General features: G+C 34.9%; 2 protein-coding genes across 2 annotated transcripts in view; one reads left to right on the forward strand and one right to left on the reverse strand.

Moving 5' to 3' along the window:
- Positions 1–8272, reverse strand: part of LOC101214937 — a 28916-nt gene extending 20644 nt beyond the window's left edge. Inside the window, exons 1-11 of the mRNA XM_004136413.3 lie at positions 7120–8272; positions 6793–6937; positions 6378–6656; positions 6098–6265; positions 5782–5997; positions 5390–5484; positions 5001–5172; positions 4287–4711; positions 911–1034; positions 290–385; positions 78–149 (exon numbers count right to left, since the gene is read on the reverse strand). Of these exons, the coding sequence (XP_004136461.1) occupies positions 78–149; positions 290–385; positions 911–1034; positions 4287–4711; positions 5001–5172; positions 5390–5484; positions 5782–5997; positions 6098–6265; positions 6378–6656; positions 6793–6937; positions 7120–8054 (2727 nt within the window). The 5' untranslated portion in view covers positions 8055–8272. The remainder of the gene's footprint in view (positions 1–77; positions 150–289; positions 386–910; positions 1035–4286; positions 4712–5000; positions 5173–5389; positions 5485–5781; positions 5998–6097; positions 6266–6377; positions 6657–6792; positions 6938–7119) is intronic.
- A 3183-nt stretch (positions 8273–11455) lies between these two features.
- Positions 11456–17430, forward strand: LOC101214697 (DDT domain-containing protein DDR4). Its single transcript, XM_011654207.2, has 12 exons — positions 11456–11564; positions 11709–11905; positions 12027–12137; positions 12537–12623; positions 12714–12751; positions 12846–12927; positions 13271–13377; positions 13458–13617; positions 13705–13797; positions 13960–14083; positions 14568–14610; positions 16624–17430. Exons 2-12 carry the CDS (start codon positions 11735–11737, stop codon positions 17093–17095), a joined length of 1488 nt encoding a protein of 495 aa, XP_011652509.1. The 5' UTR covers positions 11456–11564; positions 11709–11734; the 3' UTR covers positions 17096–17430.
- The last annotated feature ends 626 nt before the right edge of the window (positions 17431–18056 follow it).

The raw sequence follows: 18056 nt of genomic DNA on the forward strand, positions 1-18056 counted from the left end.
TGTGTGTGTGCGCGTGCAGCCAAGTAAACTACATATCAAACTCAATATATTGCGTTTAAAATGAGTAAGAGCAATGCCTGATCAAGAAGCTGCAAGGATATCTTCTTACTTCGTACAGAAGTTGTTGCAATGTCAATACATAGAAGAATCTGACAAGGAAATCAAATATCAACGAGCTTATTAGTACATTGGGATGACATTGATAATAACTTTGAACTGCATATCTTTTTCTTTTCAATTAAACCACAAGCCTTGGTGTGAAAAGGAAAAGGACTAAAGAAGCACGTACTACAGGCAAGGGACCTAATTGGGAACATAATGAGGAAAAATCAATCTCTTGTACTGCAGAAATCCCATCAGCAGCACGGGACATGACATCTTCCATCTGGAGAGAAAAAAGTCAAATATTTTTACATAGCACAATCAAACAATGATAATACCAAATTAAGTCACATAAATGTTAATAAAATAAAAGATGCAATGTTTGTTGCTGGTTTTGGACATCTCCAGAAAATGGTTCAATAATAGTCTCAGTTCAGGTCCATTTTACATTTCTTTGTGGCCGGTTTTAATTTATTTAAAAGCAGCTAAAGAATTGCTTCTTCAAATGTCTCTTAAATGATAAGGGCCATTCAAATTATAAAATAGAAATGCTACAAACATTAGGCATGAAACAAGGTAGTATAAAATAAATGTATAACATAAGCAACAGAATATAAACACCACACTCGTGCAATATGAATAGCACTGGCCTAATAAAAGGAAAATAAATGAGAGCATGCAGAACAGAACCACATGTGCAGATTGAGGCATAGATTTGGTTAGTTTTTTTCTAGCTAAAGCACATGTCATAGTTCATAATGTAAAATCAGTAAAACCAGAAATTATGCATTGACTAGGAGGTTCGTACAGATACTCTTCTGATGGCATTATCAACCCACTCAGCTAGTTCAAGTGTGGCTTTGTCTTCTGCTGATAATGAAAATCTATGAACTGCCTCCTCTCCTAGATCATATTTTGCTTTCTGCATACATCTGCAAATACAAGGAGTCCACATCTGTAAGAGATCCTTAATTACTAGCCACCCCAATGGTGGATGAGCAAGAAAAATGAATATCCTCAAACCAAGTAGAAACATTCAGTTGATAACATTATAAACCATCTACCACCAACCACATCTAGCTTTGGAACTTTTCTTGTTTCTCACATGTCAAAATATTCTATAACTATGAGTTGCTCTAGAAGCCTTTCCACTAAAGAAAATAAAAGGTTCAAGCCACTTTCGCATTTGACCCAATCTTTAGAGGTTTTATTTTTTAACAAGGGACACCAACACAATTAAGGAATCTACTCCTTCCAAGGTCAAACATTCAAATCCTCACCCCCCACGTTTTTTACTAAAAAAGAGAGACAAGGAAATATATTGAATAGGAAGCCTTCGTAACTTCCTCTCAAATCATCTCAAAAGTATATTGAACAGAGAGCTACAAACCATCATTAGTTGCTCAATTGGTCAATAAGATTCATTTGCTATTACTGACTTTGAGCTTCAAGAATTGAATGTGCATCTCGATCCCTTTTGTGGTGCATTTGGAAAGAAAGGAATAGTAGAATTTTTTAAGATAGATATAACTCTTTTGATTCTTTTTGGACTGTGTTGCAACACACAGCCTCTTGGTGGAGTACGAATTACACCAAACACTTTTGCAATTATAGCCTTTCAATGATTTTCAACAATTGAAAGGCTATCATTTCTTAGTTCCTTAGCTTCTTCCGGGGAGGGCCCTCTTGTCCCTTGCCCTTAGATTGTTCTGTTATGTTATATGAATATACTTGTTTCTTATCAAAAAAAAGAATTGAATAAGCAAATCCTCGCTTTCAACAATGACTAACCATCATGGTTGGCCTAGTGGTAAAAGAGAAAACGTAGTCTCAAAAACTAACCAAGAGTTCATGGGTTCAATCCATGGTGGCCACCTATTTCGAAGTTAATTTTCTATGAGTTTCCTTGACACCCAAATATTGTAGGGTCAGACAGGTTGTCGTTCTCCTATGAGATTAGTCGACGTGCGTATAAGCTAACCTGAACACTTGCGAATGTTAAAAGAAAATAAAAATAATTACTAACCACATGTTACCCCCTTTTTCTCTTAAGATGATTTTGGAAGTCCTAGAGGTGAGAACCCAACCCACGAAAGCTAGCAACAACTCTCATCCACAAGTTTTCCTCCTACAAACCCACACCAAGACCACCATACATGATCGGGAGAGAAGACCAACACCATTTGACAAAATGCGTACAGGGTTTAGCCCCCATTCTCTTGATAACTTCATGGGAGGTCTAAAAAGGTGGAAATAAAAGATTAGAAGACGATCCAAAACCAAAGATGCAAAGGCTAATATACGGCTTTTAGAAGGAGGAGGTATCTCCAATCCACTCATCAATTATCCTCCAAAGTCTCCCAAAATACAAAAGCTTGGTAGTGTAGGACCTCCAATTGTGAAGACATATACGAGGAGGGGCAAAAAGGGAAGAAGTGTTGGAAATGGTAGTAGTGAGAATGATTGTTACGGAAATGTGAGAATTAGTAAGGACCATGAGAAGGATGCACACCGTTGTGCCAAACTTTTAAGTTTGGTCTAGAAGTTCCATATCTTTTTGTTTAGATTCTATCGCCCTTTGGTTGATAGGGAAGCCATGGATGATGCATCTCTTTTGTCCTTGCTTGAGGTGATTGTTTTCATATAAGGAGGGAGATTTTAGAGTGTAGAGCTCGATCCTTTGAAGGGATTTTCGTGTAACTCCTAGCCTTATTGATCCTTCTTCCATAGGAGTGTCAGTGTTCTCTGTGCTTTGGAGGATTAAAATTTCTAGGAAAATTAAGTTCTTTTCTAAGTGGGCTTTACATGGAAGGGTTCACACTTTGGATCACCTTGTGAAGAAGATGGCCTCTGTTTTGTTCTATTCTCCGTCGAAAGGAGGAAAACTTTGATCGCGTTCTCTGAAGATGCAAGTTTGCAAGAGGCATGTGGAGCGAGTTCTTTCAAACTTTTGAGTTTTTGCCAGCATGGCATAGGGAGTTTGGTGATTTGATCGGGGAGTTCCTCCTCCATCTACCCTGTTGTGAGAAAGGTCGGTTTTTATGGCTTACTATGCCATGCTAACAAAAACCCAAAGTTAGAAAGAACTCGCTCAACTCGGCTTTTGTGAACTTGCATCTCCAAAGAATGCAATCAAAGTCTTCCTCCTTCCAATAGAGAATACAACAAAACGGACCTTTCCTTTATGCTATTTAGTGAGATCTTTGGAGGAAGAGGAATAATTGTGTGTTTAGGGAGTTTGAAACAAATCCTAGGGAGTCCCTTGTTAGATTTCATGTTTTCCTCTAGGCTTCGATTTCAAGGACTCTCTGTATCGATCCAATAGGTTCTCTTTTATATAGTTGGAGTCACTTTTTGTGGTTAGACTTTTTTTTGGACTGGTTTTTTTTATGTTTGTGTATTCTTTCATTTTTACTGCAATGAAAGTTATTTTTCTTTATTAAAAACTATTTTTTTCCAAGTTCTGTCACCCAATTCTAACCCCCAGCGCACAAGAAGTTCAGGAACAGCAATTAAATGATACTCCAAGCATCTAAGAAAGCATAACTTCGCATAGAAATATAATTCCACGCATGTTACAGAAAAAAAACAGTTATTGAATTATAAACCATACAATTAGAGGCAGCTGGTAAGAGACGCAAACATAGAAAGAAATCTCTACGACCAGTCATGTCAAATCACAGTTTAAAAAATAAACATTCAGAAGTCAGGGAGAGGGAGGGGCTTACTTTGAATAATTTAGGTATGCAAGTTGTCCGGCAGCCTAAAGAAGATGAGGAGAGAGAGAGAGAGAGAAATAGCCAGACAACTTGCTTTTTTACTCAAATATCAATCCTACTAATCAGACAATGCTCAACACAACTGAAATACCAATAATCCAAACAAATGACTATTACAAAATTCACAGGACCGGTAACTAGTAAATGTGGATTCTTATTACCAATAGCCACAATTGCAGTGTTACTGACAGAATATAGCAGACAAACTAGTGGATGTGGGGTCATTGGTCAAGCAACTTTTCAGTTATCACCTCAAGAATTAAACAACTAGAAAAAAAAGACAGCACAATAATTACAAAATAAAGAAAGACACAACCAAGCAAGTTGGTTACTCAACAGGAACCACAGCAAGACAAGTATATCATAAACAAGAATATTATGTGAAAAAAGAGATTCAAGATTTACAGGTTAAGCAGTTTGGAAGGAGCTGCACGCAGAATAGTCAATGCTTCTTTCCATCTCCACTGCCGTTCAGACAATGGTAGCAGATGCTGCAAGATCGACAATCGCCATTCCCACTCTTCTATGAAACGTGTAGCAATGGAGACTCTCCACTCCAAAGCCTTTCTTCCCCCCATACCAGCACCATAGTTAGATATCTCATCATCTTGAATCACAGCTGAAGAAAGAGTGCAACGCAGTATATCAAATAGCACTGTTATGAACGATATAACCATTCCATTACTCCCTTCAAATGCTGTCAGATCAGGTTGTTCTGACGAATTGGAACAGGGTGATGAGGAAGGTTTCCCAGGTGAATTGCAATGTTTCATATTGAGGGACAGATCATTCATGTGCAAAAGTGAGATAACGACGCTCACCATGAGTATCTACATCAACAAAAAAGAAAACCAAAAAAAAACATTTATATGAGCATGGTCATTTAACTTCTATGGCCAACCCATGGGTGTTGAATTTAGAAGAATCGACGAGTTAACTAACTATATGTAGTTCGAAAAGAATCGACTGAGATATATTTCAGTATCTGACAAATTACTGCAAACTGTACACTTAGATGTACTTAAGATTAGAAATTCAGAACAATATCAATGGTAGACTACCAATACAAATAGCTAATATTCAGTGTGTGTTGAAAAAGGAAAACCATGAGGAAACAACCTTTCGGGCAATACTATCTATTGACTCCAAATGCTTGGAAAGATCATTCAAATGACAGAATGCAACTTGATGATAATCTCTTTCAGCTGTCACGCCCTTTTCCATTGATCCTAGTGCAAGAACAGCTGATTCTAGGGCATAGCGCATGTGCATAAGTTCAATATCTTGGATCCTATCCAGAAACAAAAAACAAAAAACAGTTTGAAACGCAAAGAACATTAGGAAAGAAATGTGACTTAATTTTCTCAAATACAGGACCCTACAGCATCGAACACATACCTTACATGACGACAAGCTACAAATTATAGCTTCTTTTTTAAGAATATGATGTTCAAAATTAAAAACTTAAGTTAACACCTTGGACCCACAAAGTAACCCCAGTATCCTACCTCCTTTCTATACCAATGCTAGAAGACATTGGCTGCATTTTAATCAGCTCAAGCGCATCCTCAAATCTGATGCCTGGAACAACATCAAACAACACCTGCATAAAAGATTCTTTAAAAATGTAACATCACAATCCAAAATAAAACATATATAAAAGAAACGTCATTAAATGTTTCATTAAAGCTTTAGCCTTTAAGAATTTCAAAGAAAAAACACCATTTGCTGATGACAATTCTAAATTACCAAAAGCCTAACATTGCAAATAACAGATACATCAACTTGAGAAGATCATGCCCTTACTTATGCAATCAAATAAATTAAAGTTGATTTTTAGCCGGAACACAATTGTAAACTTCTGAATTGATATCTCAAGAGCCATGGGAGAAACACTCACCCGAAGAGGACTCTGAACAGATAGCCTTTCTAGTACAAAGTTCTCGACAAAGAGATCTGAATCAGTATCTGCTCTGCTACAAACCAAATGCCCTTTTCCAGATTGCAATAATGAGAATTTTGAACTCCATGATCGACCAGAGTTGACACATGCAACAAACGCAGCAAGATCAAGATGGTAACATAAAGTGTCACAGAGATGTTCCACACAAGATATCTGCAAGAAACAGAGCATCATATGTCATCTATGGACATCTTTTATCATCATACAAAGCCCAGAAAGAGCATTATAAAAGCATTTTCATGTAAAAACTCACATCTTCTAACTGACATTTAACCTCGGAAGATGCATCGTGCAGTACTTCAGGTGGCTTGCTAATCCACAGTAGTTGCATCAACTCCCTCCGTTCTTTTAACTGACCCGACAATAAATCCCAACCCATTGCAGCTACCAAAGGCCGAAGGCGAGGAAACAACAAGAGTACCTAAGAAAGAAAAGTTCCATAAACCAAGTGAGATCAATAGACAATAAACAAAAGAAAGACAATAAAGTTATGTGCTATTGAATTCCACTAGCAGCAAAACCGAGGCACAAACATTGTTGGCTTCTTGAAGTTCTGTCCTCTTCACTGCAGACAGAGCAGCATCCATTATACATTCCAACACATGTGATCCAGAAACACGAGCATAATGGTACAAGTCACTTGTGCAAAAAAAGACTGCCTTTGTTAGGAATGCTGTCTTCTCGTCCAAGCTAATTTCAGGCTTTAATTCCATGATATAACTTAGAAAACGTTGTATTGGAAGTGGAATTTGATTGTTATCAAGCCCTCTGTGTATCTCAATCTCTTCAGCTAGCACCTCATCTTGAATAATCTGTGACAAAAAAACATTTATTCTACCTGTCACCTTAAGTGCATTGTCTTGCTAAAAACATTGCTGTACCATTTAGAGCTTTCCTGGTTGGGAAAGATAAAGGGCTCATATGCAAGTGAGTGCGCGCACAAATTACTTGTATCATTTCTACGATGTGTCTGGAATTTGATGAAAGTGCTTCTTCATATACTGAAAGCAATCTTCCTCGCATAACCTCGTAGTCACTTTCAGATGCATTCTTTTGCGCCAAAATAATCTTCAGGAGGTCTTGGAAAACCTCGCTGTATATGAGTTGAATAAATGTTTGGATAAATACCCATAAGCAACAAGAGAAGCATGAGCAAACTATTTACACCAAAGGAAAAACAAAATGGAACAAAGAAAAATCCAAATGAAAATGAAATACCAGAAACCTGCCAATATGGTTTCTGTTCATCTCTTTCACTTTAGTAATTCAACATACCGGTATTCGGCTTCGTCTACCCCAGACTCAACATGAAGAAAACGAATGAGGGAAACTGCACCGTTTACATCCCCATTCTTCAAGCACTCTTTCAACTGGTTCAAATGTGTTTTCTGGACGCATCTTTGTATTGAAGCCAGACACTTGACGTCTTCCTCCTCGTTCGACGCCGATATTCCATCGTTGTTACTCCGCACTGTTATTGCCAAACTTGGGCCATAACACTCAGAACTCCCGACCTGTCTCTGTATATTTGAACACAATGCATCAAAAGCATCTGCGTGATCTCCAATTACTCTACTCAGACACGTTAATTCTTCTTCGTCAACCAACCCCACCGTCGCCGGCCTAGCTTCACTTTGCTTGCCGTCAACTTCAGCAATGGCACCTTCTACCTTCAACCTCTTCACTCCCAATTCCAATACCTTATCCAGAACCTGCACACAATCACCGATTTCCAACGGAACATCCTCCGGCTCTCCCTCTTCAGCACGCAACAAATCACTCCGTTCCTCGACAGTGTCGATTGCAGTCGAAACTTCTTCTTCTTCCCCCTCTTTGTTAACTGTCTCCAATTCGAGCTTCTTCCTCGTACTTCCCACTATACGGTCGATCAAATTCTGGACTAATAACAAGAATTCCGCTCGTAACCGCAGCGTTTCGTGGTCAAAACCCCATATCGACGAAGCATTATCAAACTGGATCAACTCAAGGGTCGTTAAGTACGTTAACAAAGACGGTGACGAACAAGATGGCGACCAAGTGACATTGTCGAACCGCCCAGATTGAGAAACGATCGTCTGCAGTATAGAAAGAGCGAGTTCTGGATTCCTAACTCTAAGAGCAACGATTATGGCACGAAGAGGCTCAAACTGAGCAAGATAGAGATGATTTGCAGCCAATCGTGAGAGAATTTCAGTTTCTTTGTCTTCCATAGCTTAAGTTCAGCAAAAACCCAGTTGCATAATGTTGAATCCGAGTGGAATTCGTCAAGAGAAATGGCTTGATGAATTGAGAAACATGGAGAGAAAACGGGAAATTGAATTGAATGAATATATATGTTGAGTGAGGAGGAAAATGGGGATGTCTATGGATGTTAAACTGTTTGATTCTCGGGAAAGTGAAGCGGAAGAATGAAAGGAGAGAGCGTTGCATCGGCTAAAATGGTTGTGGAACGGTGAACAAAGGGTAAAAAGGGAAAAGCGGCGTTGGCACTGCCATTTTCACCAATTACCTCGGCGCGCTAGTGTCTATGGCACCTCGCATGGCGCGCTAGTGGCTTTGGCGCCTCACATGGCGCGCTTTTGTTTGTTTTTTCCGGTAAAAAAACGTTTTCAAATATAAAATTAACAAGCAACATATGTACCAAAATTGTATGATTCTATCAATGCACTAATATGATTATAAGTCTTATACGTCAAGTCAAATAAAATTAAGTGCATGATAATTTTTTTAATTTTTTCCCAAAGTAGTAAAATCAATATACTTTTATATGTAATATACTCCTGTCATTTTTATATTAATATTTAAAATATGGTTCGTCGATTATAGACCCTTGTGATTGATAAATTTTAATTTTGTAATTTTTAAAAGATAATGTTATGTATGTCAATATTTTAAATGTAATTACAACATTAACACACTTCTACGTTGACATTGACGTGAGTTACAGTTTATATATATAGGACTTTTTTCTTGTTGAAATTTTAAAAAAAAGGTAAAGCATACGAAATATTTAATTTGCATATGATAAAATAAGGTGCAGTGGACTTTTTGTATTTGATAATTTGTTTGCACGTGTGAATAGTTTGTTTAGTTTGTTTTTCTATTATTCCTACAAAAAAAGCTTTTTATTCTAAGTGTATGAGTTACAACTTTTATGTGTGTGGTCTAGGGTTTAATATATATGTGTGTTAAATGTACATGTGTGGTATCTTGGATTTAAATTTAAAATGATTATCAAAATTGTTTCATATATATAAAAATGTTTTCGTTTTTCTGTTAACTTCAAATTTTCAAATTTTATTAAAATGAATTATTTTAATGATATATTTGTCGCACACGAATGAAAATGTTAATTGTTTATAATTAAGCAACGTGAAAACATAAAATAGAAAATATAATTGTATTTTATGTTTTTAAATATGTGTTCAAAGGTATATTAAATAATTGAATTATAGTTATAAAAATAGGTTTATTTTTTAAAAGTTTATTCCGTGCAACTTTACTATTCTTACAGGCTTGTTAGAGTAAAATTTTTGTCTTCAGTCACATGCATCATAGGAAAATTCTCAAGAGGTCACCCAACGTATAATCGCTTCAAGCCAAGCACGCTTGTTGGTATAGGTATTGACTTTTTAATTATTCTAAGTATTTCTTAACATGACTTTCATGTTCTCAAGATCTCTCTCATTCATATGTAATACAGGTTCATTTATGTCTCATTCCTAATCTCAGACGTTACAATATGACCTATAGTTTGATGAAACCTTATATATGATATTTATGATTTGAAAATCTCGTGTAAATAGTGCCTACAAGCAATACTATTTTTTTTTTATGGTTTTATCAAACCAACATAACTAAATTTTAGCTATAAACAATAAACATTGAATCCTATCCTTTCAAACCATGTGAACCAAATTTGTAATTCAACATAGTATTCGTGATTTAATTCCTTCTATGGTTTCACGTGAGAAACTTGTATGAATACAACCTACATATCCAATTGAACTATGAGCTATATGTTTTTTTTACCTTCGTTTGGACCCGACGACAAATACTTATGAGATCATAGAAGCAATGTTGCAAAAAAAAAAAATTGTTGCAACGTAGCTCCATAAGAACCATCAATAGAAAGACGTGAAATATTAGCAAAATTAGAGATTGAGTATTATTATAGAATTTATAATATATTGCACAATATGTGTTATTAAAACGAAACTGAGCATTGTATATATAAATGTTTTCATTTATATTTAATATAATTTCCTCGTTTAAAATGTAAAATTCAAATTATGAATATACTAAATATATAAAAAGTTGTTTTCAAAATTTGCATTGTTTGAATCACAAAAATTTATAAACAAAATTCATATTATTTGTCAAAAGCACATCTGTTGAACTTACTGAATTTGAAAATATAAAACACAATTCAAATTACTTACCAAACACACACTAATATAAAACAATATATCAACAAAATTGTCTGTTGGGATCTTAATTGTGAGGAGGGGGTGAAATGGCCAATGGGCGGGAATGGAGACGAGGAAAGCCATCTTCGCCTCTGCCTTGTAGACATCGCTACGACGTGATCAACCATCTTGACCATCAACAATTGACTGATCGTGATGTCATCATCAACTAACCATTGTGATTGCATTTAATTGATGTATGACTATCACTGTTAAGCAATTGTTGTAGGTGAGTCACTTGTAGCTATGGGTTGTTGGACAATTTTCTCTCTTTTATGTCTCCTTTAATTCATTTTTCACTTTCGGGACTTCTCAAACTACCTCTGTGTTTTCATAACAATAACAGCAAAAAGTGATCAATCACCAAATCTCCCTTGCTTAAACATTACGTTGATTATGACAATTATGGACTCATGGATAGTCAAATGTATTTTGTTCTCACTGTCCACGATAAGTTATGTTTATGTGTTTTTCCCTATTTCATCTCTCTTCCTCACTTTTATAATCTTTTCACACCAAGATAACAACAAACTGACATTTTCACACCAGATATTGAAAGACTAAAGTATTGCATCAGTACTGTTGCTCACAGGTCACTAGTCGTCACAACATAATGCTCGTTTTGTTGTTGGACTTTACATTTCCATTTCGAAAGATGTGATGCAATTGAATTTCTAGTTGACGAGTTGGGTTTTGAACATGATAGTTGATGGTTTCTTTATGTCTTTCGAAGTGAATTTTTATGGTTTTTTTTTAAAAATTAACACTACACTTTACATTTTTATTAAATACATTTGTGTGTTTTTTAATAAAAACAATCATAAAATTTGTAGTTAGTTAAATAATGGAAATAGTATAAAAAAGAACACTGATCAAAATATTTACATTTAATAAAAAAAAGTTTTATTGGGATAGATTTTATAAATTTTGTTTTATGAAAGTAAATAATTTGACATTTGTTATTTAAAAAATAATAATAATAAAAAATGGATTTAATCTTGCAGTTAAACTTAATTTTTTTTACCAAGCTAATAAGGCAAAGAGGAAGTTAAAAAATGAAAGAAAAAAAAAAATTATTATATTTTTTACCGCATTGTACATGCAATATAAAGAACAAAATTTAACCTAAATGGAAAGAAGGTGGTAAAATTGGGACAAGGAAGATCTGGGTGAATTTTTCTGTTCCGCCGTCAACTTCGCTGTCAATCATTTCTTCGCCATCACTTCACGAGAATCAAACAGTTCCCAAAGGTAATTTTTTTTGGCGGGAAAAGTTCATCAGAAGATTAAATTTCTAAAAATTTATGGCGGCATTTGATTTCTTGTGTTTTCTTTTTTGGATCAGTAGAAGTAGAACTTACCAATTTTTGTTTTTGTTTTTGTACCCGTAAAAAGATTCTGTTTCTCTGAGAATCATTGTCATGGCTAATGCCCTTCCGTCGCGTCGATCACCGGCGGCTACGAAGGCTGCCGGCGAGAAAGAGTGGTCGGCGAAAGAAGAGAATGTTGACGATTCAGATGTAATTTTTAAAGCCGAGGTTTTGAAGTTACGACATAAATGGGAGTTGGCATCGGTTCTGAACTTCTTGAATGTGAGTTTGTATACTGGATTGAAATTTCATATCTCGTAGGGAGAGAAAGAAAGCGTGGTAGATGTTGTATTGGTGATGGAATGAATATGTTTATTGATTTATTTGTTATTTTGCCGTGGAGGTTTTCGAGCCGGTGATTGGGAAAAGCTTGAGGATATCGGCGGAAGAGATTGAAAAGGGTTTAATAAAGCCTGAAAGTTCATTAGCTGAACTCCACATTGCACTTTTGAAGGTTGAAGATTTTTTGTTTTTTCATTTCTCTACATGCACAGCACTGCTCATCAATTTTAATTACCCAATGACTATTTGTTTGTGTATGTGGTTTTTTGTCTTGTCTCGAGGATGTTTTTATTAGCTTGTTGATAATTGATGTCTGTAGTTCCATTGTAAATTTGGTATGAAGTGTTTTGTAACCATTTTCCTCTCTTACTGGTCTTTCTTTTGTTGATCTCATTTTGTATTTGTTTTAAATAGAAGTTTTATTAACACTAATGAAAACAACATTTGTTTAGCTATTATTCAATGCCTAGTTATCACTTAGAAGTGAAAATCTGTAGCTCGTAGCACTTTAGACAAGGTTTGTGTGAATTATGGAGTCTTTTATTCACTGATCTGCTGTTTATGTTAACAGGGCATACCACCTGTGAGTAAAATGTTAAATGGCTCTAATGCATGGGTGACTGTACTTTGTAAGAAGCTTGCCCCATGGTGGCCTTGGGTAAGTTACTCTTCATACGGACATGCTTGGTTTAGTCTTCCGGTTTCACCTGTGTCAGTACCATGAAAAAAACTCGTGTGTTCATTGCAGGTTGCTGAAGGGGAGATTCCACTGAAGGCTTTTAAAGGGTAGTGATAATATTTCTGAACTACTTGAATGACATATCTGTATAATTTTGAAAATTTATTGATTCAATCTTCGTTACATTTTTCTTGTATACAGAGAGGAGATATCAAACTACAAGAAACTTGATCCTACAAAACGCTTGGTGCTTTTAAAAGCTCTATGTGAAATTCGAGCAGATGTATTGTTTTTTTTTATCTTTCTTCATTTTCATTGCATACCTCATGACCCTTCATCCTGCTTATTATCACTATACTTCTGACCTTCGAGTAATAAATCTAATTTTATTTGGTCTATGATTCTTATTGAATGAATTTCAGTATGCATTTGGATAGTATGTGAACTATGTTGGATTTGGTTCCCCTGTCCTCTTTTCTTGCCAATAAAAAATCTCGTCCCGTGGATTTTTATGGCCCTTTTGTTTTTGCTTTTCTTTATCTGAAACTTATCATAATAATTAATATATCTGCATTATGGTGGTCAACTTGAATAATTGATTTTATTATTACTATTTTCATTTGCAGCAAGATGATACAATATCATATATTAGTGACTGCTTGAAAGATAAAACTCAAATGTCTTGTTTCCAGAAAGTTAGATTTGGAGGAGATGGGAATGGAATTTCTTATTGGTAATTTCAAGTTAGTTGTCTTCATCAAATTTCTGAAGTCTGATGATCAATTGTATTAGTAATTCTAACTGTGATTATAGGTATGATGGGAATCCATTTGTTGGTTATAGACTATACAGGGAAGTTATTAAATGTGATACAAAGACAAAAGGTAAACAGAAGGGAAGTGTGTCCCTTCCAATGTTTAGCACTCAATGGGAAACAATGGCCACAAATCTCGAGGAATTTCAAAAAGTTAAAGTATGCTGAAAGTCCCTTTTGGTTTGGATTTGAGTTCTGTTACAAAGGGCTTAGAAATCGTGATGACTTTTTTCCTGTTAATGGCAGGACAACTTTTTGTGCAGCAAAATCACCAGTGAAGTTTCTGTTGGAAGGAAAATTGAATCCGATGCCATTCCCGTTCTTGAGAAACTCCAGAAGGTTTGTTGCCAAATCTTTATGTTTTGGGTTTTATTGTTATGCTTTGTATAGATAGACAATTTGCTAGTACCATGTAAAAGCCTAGATCGATATTCTGATTGGAGATTAACTAGGCGTGTGTTTTTTTGGTGGATATAAAGCTTCTGTTTCTATATGCTGCAGAAGAAGGAGAAGTCATTGAAACGCAAGCTTAGGGAGGACAAGCTCTTGAATGACTTTAACAAGGCTTGTATGGTCGGAGTTACACGTACTTGTCGCAACCGTACACCCGTGAGCTATACATTTGGTATAGACTAAAGTTCCCTTTACTTGGTTATTAAAATTATCTGCTTTTGTAATTTTCAGACGTTTCTAGTATCCAATATTGTCATTTTCACTCTTCCCTCTTAGTTGCTGTAATGGTACAACTAACACACACAAAGAACTAAATGGTTTTCCATGTTGGGGCAATTCCTGCTTCATATTTTGTGATTAGAATTAGAATTGGAAGAATGATTTTTTTGTTACCCATATACTATGTCATGTGTAGGTCAAGTGTATAGGTCAAGTCGTCAAGATGACTGAGTTGGCTTTGAATTATAATTTTGCTCTACTAATCTCTCTTAATAATCAAACAACATTTTGGCCTTTTTTTATGGGAATTTTCGGAACTGAATTTTTGCTGAAATTTATGTCATATTAGAAATTTGATCCATGTGCATATCTCACTGTTATATTCTTGAATATTGACCACCTCCCAATAAAGTGTTGATTTGTGGAATGCTGTGCAGAGGAGTACAATCGAGCAATTGATAACGCCATTAGGCTATCTAGGTAAGCACTTTTCTTCTCTCCCACTCTCGTTTTTCTCATCAATTGAAGAAGAAAACATATTTCTTTGTTTGTAGATTTACTGCCTTTTACATTTATTTTATGGCCAGAGGATGTTCTGATTGATAGAGACGTCCAATTTTAAGTTATTTATTTACAGATGTTCATGCTACCATTAGTAGCTTGATGGATTTATTTTTTTTCAAATTGGAGACGTTTCTTGTAATTTTCTTTTGTGATTGAGATTTACCATTTATTTTATTCATCAATGAAACAAGAGGTAAGACACTGTTACAGTCAAACTTAACAAAATTGCAACTCATTATATAATTAAAGTAGATTTGACATTTAGGACTATATTTCAACTCAATAGTGTTAGATGACCATCAAACTCGAAAGCTTAAATTTATAGTTTTAAATTAATATTTTCATTTATACTTTAATACTTTCTTTCACTTATGGATTTGAAAATTTGTAGAAGACCTAACTATTGAAGTTCAACATTAATTAAGAAGAAACTACATCGTATGGGATCAAGCGTGGTCTTTAGTACTAAGTTGAATCATTACTAAACCCAAAAACTTAACTTTATGGATTTCAGTTAAATTTAGTATTTTTATCCATACTTCAACAAAACTATTTTTTTTTCTTTTGGATAGACTAAACTCTGGAACATACGATTTCAAAGAGACAAGATACTGAGATAATTCAGAATGACACATAGTTGATATCATACGGTATAAAAGACCGATCATATAACCATATTCCTTTCTTTGGGTAGTATAAGTTGCCATTTGTACTTGGCGGCATGAAAAGCCAGTTGTATTTATGCTGAGTTCACTGCTATTGTTGAGCTAGAATATCCATTATAATCTATTAAGCGCAGATACTTGTTCTTAAAAGATATTCAAATAATTCTGTTGACACTACGATCACATTACTCTCAAATTACGCATGCCTACAGGAATACAAATTTGGGTCTCAAGATTTAGATACCATTTTCCCTTGATGTAGGTGAGTTGTAGTGTTGCATTTTCAGGACATTTGGATGTTGGTTATTGCCTTTCATGTGGGAGGGAGGCTTGTTGCGCAACTGTTTTTTGTTCGTCAATTGCTTTCAACAGCAAGAGCGATATGGTTGTAGGAACTCAATCTTGAAGTTTGTATCTTGGAATCAAAAGACATATTCTGGATGATATCTTTTTGTTCCCTTTAGGAAACACAAACCATTCTATCGTTGTATGAGAAGATCTTAACAGTAAAGATTTAAACCACAGATCTCTTGGTTACTGGTACAAAAAGCACATCTGCTCGATGATTGAGGACTTCTTCCTCCATCCACTTGTCAAAGAGAAAGGGCAATTTTCATAGTTTGTGGGAGTGTGTGCCATGTTGTGGAATCTTTGAAGGAGAGGAACAACTTAGTGTTTAGAGGTGTAGATAGGGACCCTTGTGAGGTTTGATTAAGGCAAGGTTCCACGTCTCTATTTGGGCTTTAGTTCCAAAGACTTTTTTGTAACTATACTCTGATCAATATCTTACTTAGTTGGAAACCCTTTCTTGGTTTCTCTTGGGGGCTTTTGTGAGCTTGGTCTTTTGTCTTGTATTCTTTCATTTTTGTCCCCAGTAAAAGCAGTTGCTTATTAAGAAAAAAGTGTCTGCGTTTCAGCCTATAATTTCATAGGGGAGGAGAAAGTTTACTTCAAGTTAAAGCAAAGCAAGAAAAGATGTAGGTTCAATAAATGTATGGATGCTTTGTTGCTGGAAGGTTCATACATTTTTTTCCAACCATAAGTTGTTCTAATAGAAAGCACATATAAATTTCTTCCGTAGGATCTTCTCCTTTTTGAACATATTGCCGACGAGGAACATGGTATTTTCTCTTTGCTTACCATTTCGATTCTGTTGCATAGATTTTACCTGTGAACTTTTTCTTCAGCGTAACACGCTGTATTCCTTATTTACATTCAAACTGCACCATGATTATTCTATTTATACTTTCAAATTGCTGTTCAGGAACGTGAAAAAAACTGATGAAAAAGAGCAAGGGATGCATCACAAGCGCAGTAGAAAAGATGTTTCTACTAGTGGGAATTCTGACACAATGATGAAATCAGAGGATGCCTCTGGAAACAGTGACAAGAGTAGCAACAATGACAGTGGAAGCAACACGAGCAGAGAAACTGACATTGACAGCGCTGATGATGCCGTTAACAAGGATTACGAAGACAAAGATGACGACGACGATGACAACGATTCAGATTCCAATTATTCCAATGCAGAAGAGAAGAATGAAACACTACATTCAGAACAAGAGACCGAGGTCGAGAAGCCTGCAGAGGTGTGCAGCAAGAGGCCTGATAAAAGCATGAACCATATGAGCAATAATGAAACTAGAAAGGTGAGTGCCAAAAGTAGGTTGAGACAAAGACCAGTTCTTAACTCTGCCCTTGATGGTGTTGTACCTGATTCAGATGATGAAAATTGATGAAAAAGACAAGCAGCAAACAAGAAGATACTGCAGCTTAAAGATCATTGTGCCAATCACTAAAACAATTGGGTAATGGCTTTTGATTTATATGCTAACCAATGGAGATATTATTTTTCCTTCAATTTTTTGTGTTAATAGGTATTTTGAATTACAATGGTTCATTGGTGATCTGGAAATTTGTTGTTCCCAATGATCTTATTTAATGTCTTAGGAGATAGGAGGAAGGAATTTTTTCCTCCAAATTCTAAGCAATTTTTGTGAATGCTCTAAATATTTGTAGTTTAACATAAAATGTAGTGTTTTTATCTTGGATGATTGATTATTCTTTTTTATTCCCTCTAAATCAGATCTTATGATTTATTTCTGATTTGGCTCTGACCAAATTCACAGCATAAAATGAGTTCTCATGGGTGGTGATGAATTTTAGTTAAGGAATCATCCTTTTAGAAGAAAAAAAGAAGCATATGATTTTTTTTTGGGTGATTTTGAACCTTTTATTTTCATTAAATTGGATCATAAATATAAGTGTATAATTAAATTAGCAGATCATTTAATTACATAAACATTTATTTATTCATCTTTTTAATCAGTTAGGGTTATGTTTGTAAGTTTATTTCAAGTGTATTTTTAGTTCATAAAGTTGGTAGTTTTGTTATCTGTTTTTTAGCCATTTTTAAATCATGTAAAGTTTTTGAGAGCTAAAAAGTATTTTTTAAAAAGATAATTTGACTACAAATTTGAACATTATCTTAAGCAAAAAAAAATATGTTTTGAATAGAAGACCGATATCAATTATAAATTTTGTTATAGTTGGTAAATATTTTAATTTATTTATTTTTATTTTAAAAAATGTTCCTATTAAATATCAATGATGGGTTTTATGATTTAATTTTTCTTTTACCTTGAAAACAATCATCCTTTTTGTTTTAAATTTGAGAAGTTTATGTTGAGAATTATT

Source organism: Cucumis sativus, chromosome 3 (genome assembly GCF_000004075.3).
Source record: "Cucumis sativus cultivar 9930 chromosome 3, Cucumber_9930_V3, whole genome shotgun sequence".
NCBI lineage: Eukaryota > Viridiplantae > Streptophyta > Magnoliopsida > Cucurbitales > Cucurbitaceae > Cucumis > Cucumis sativus.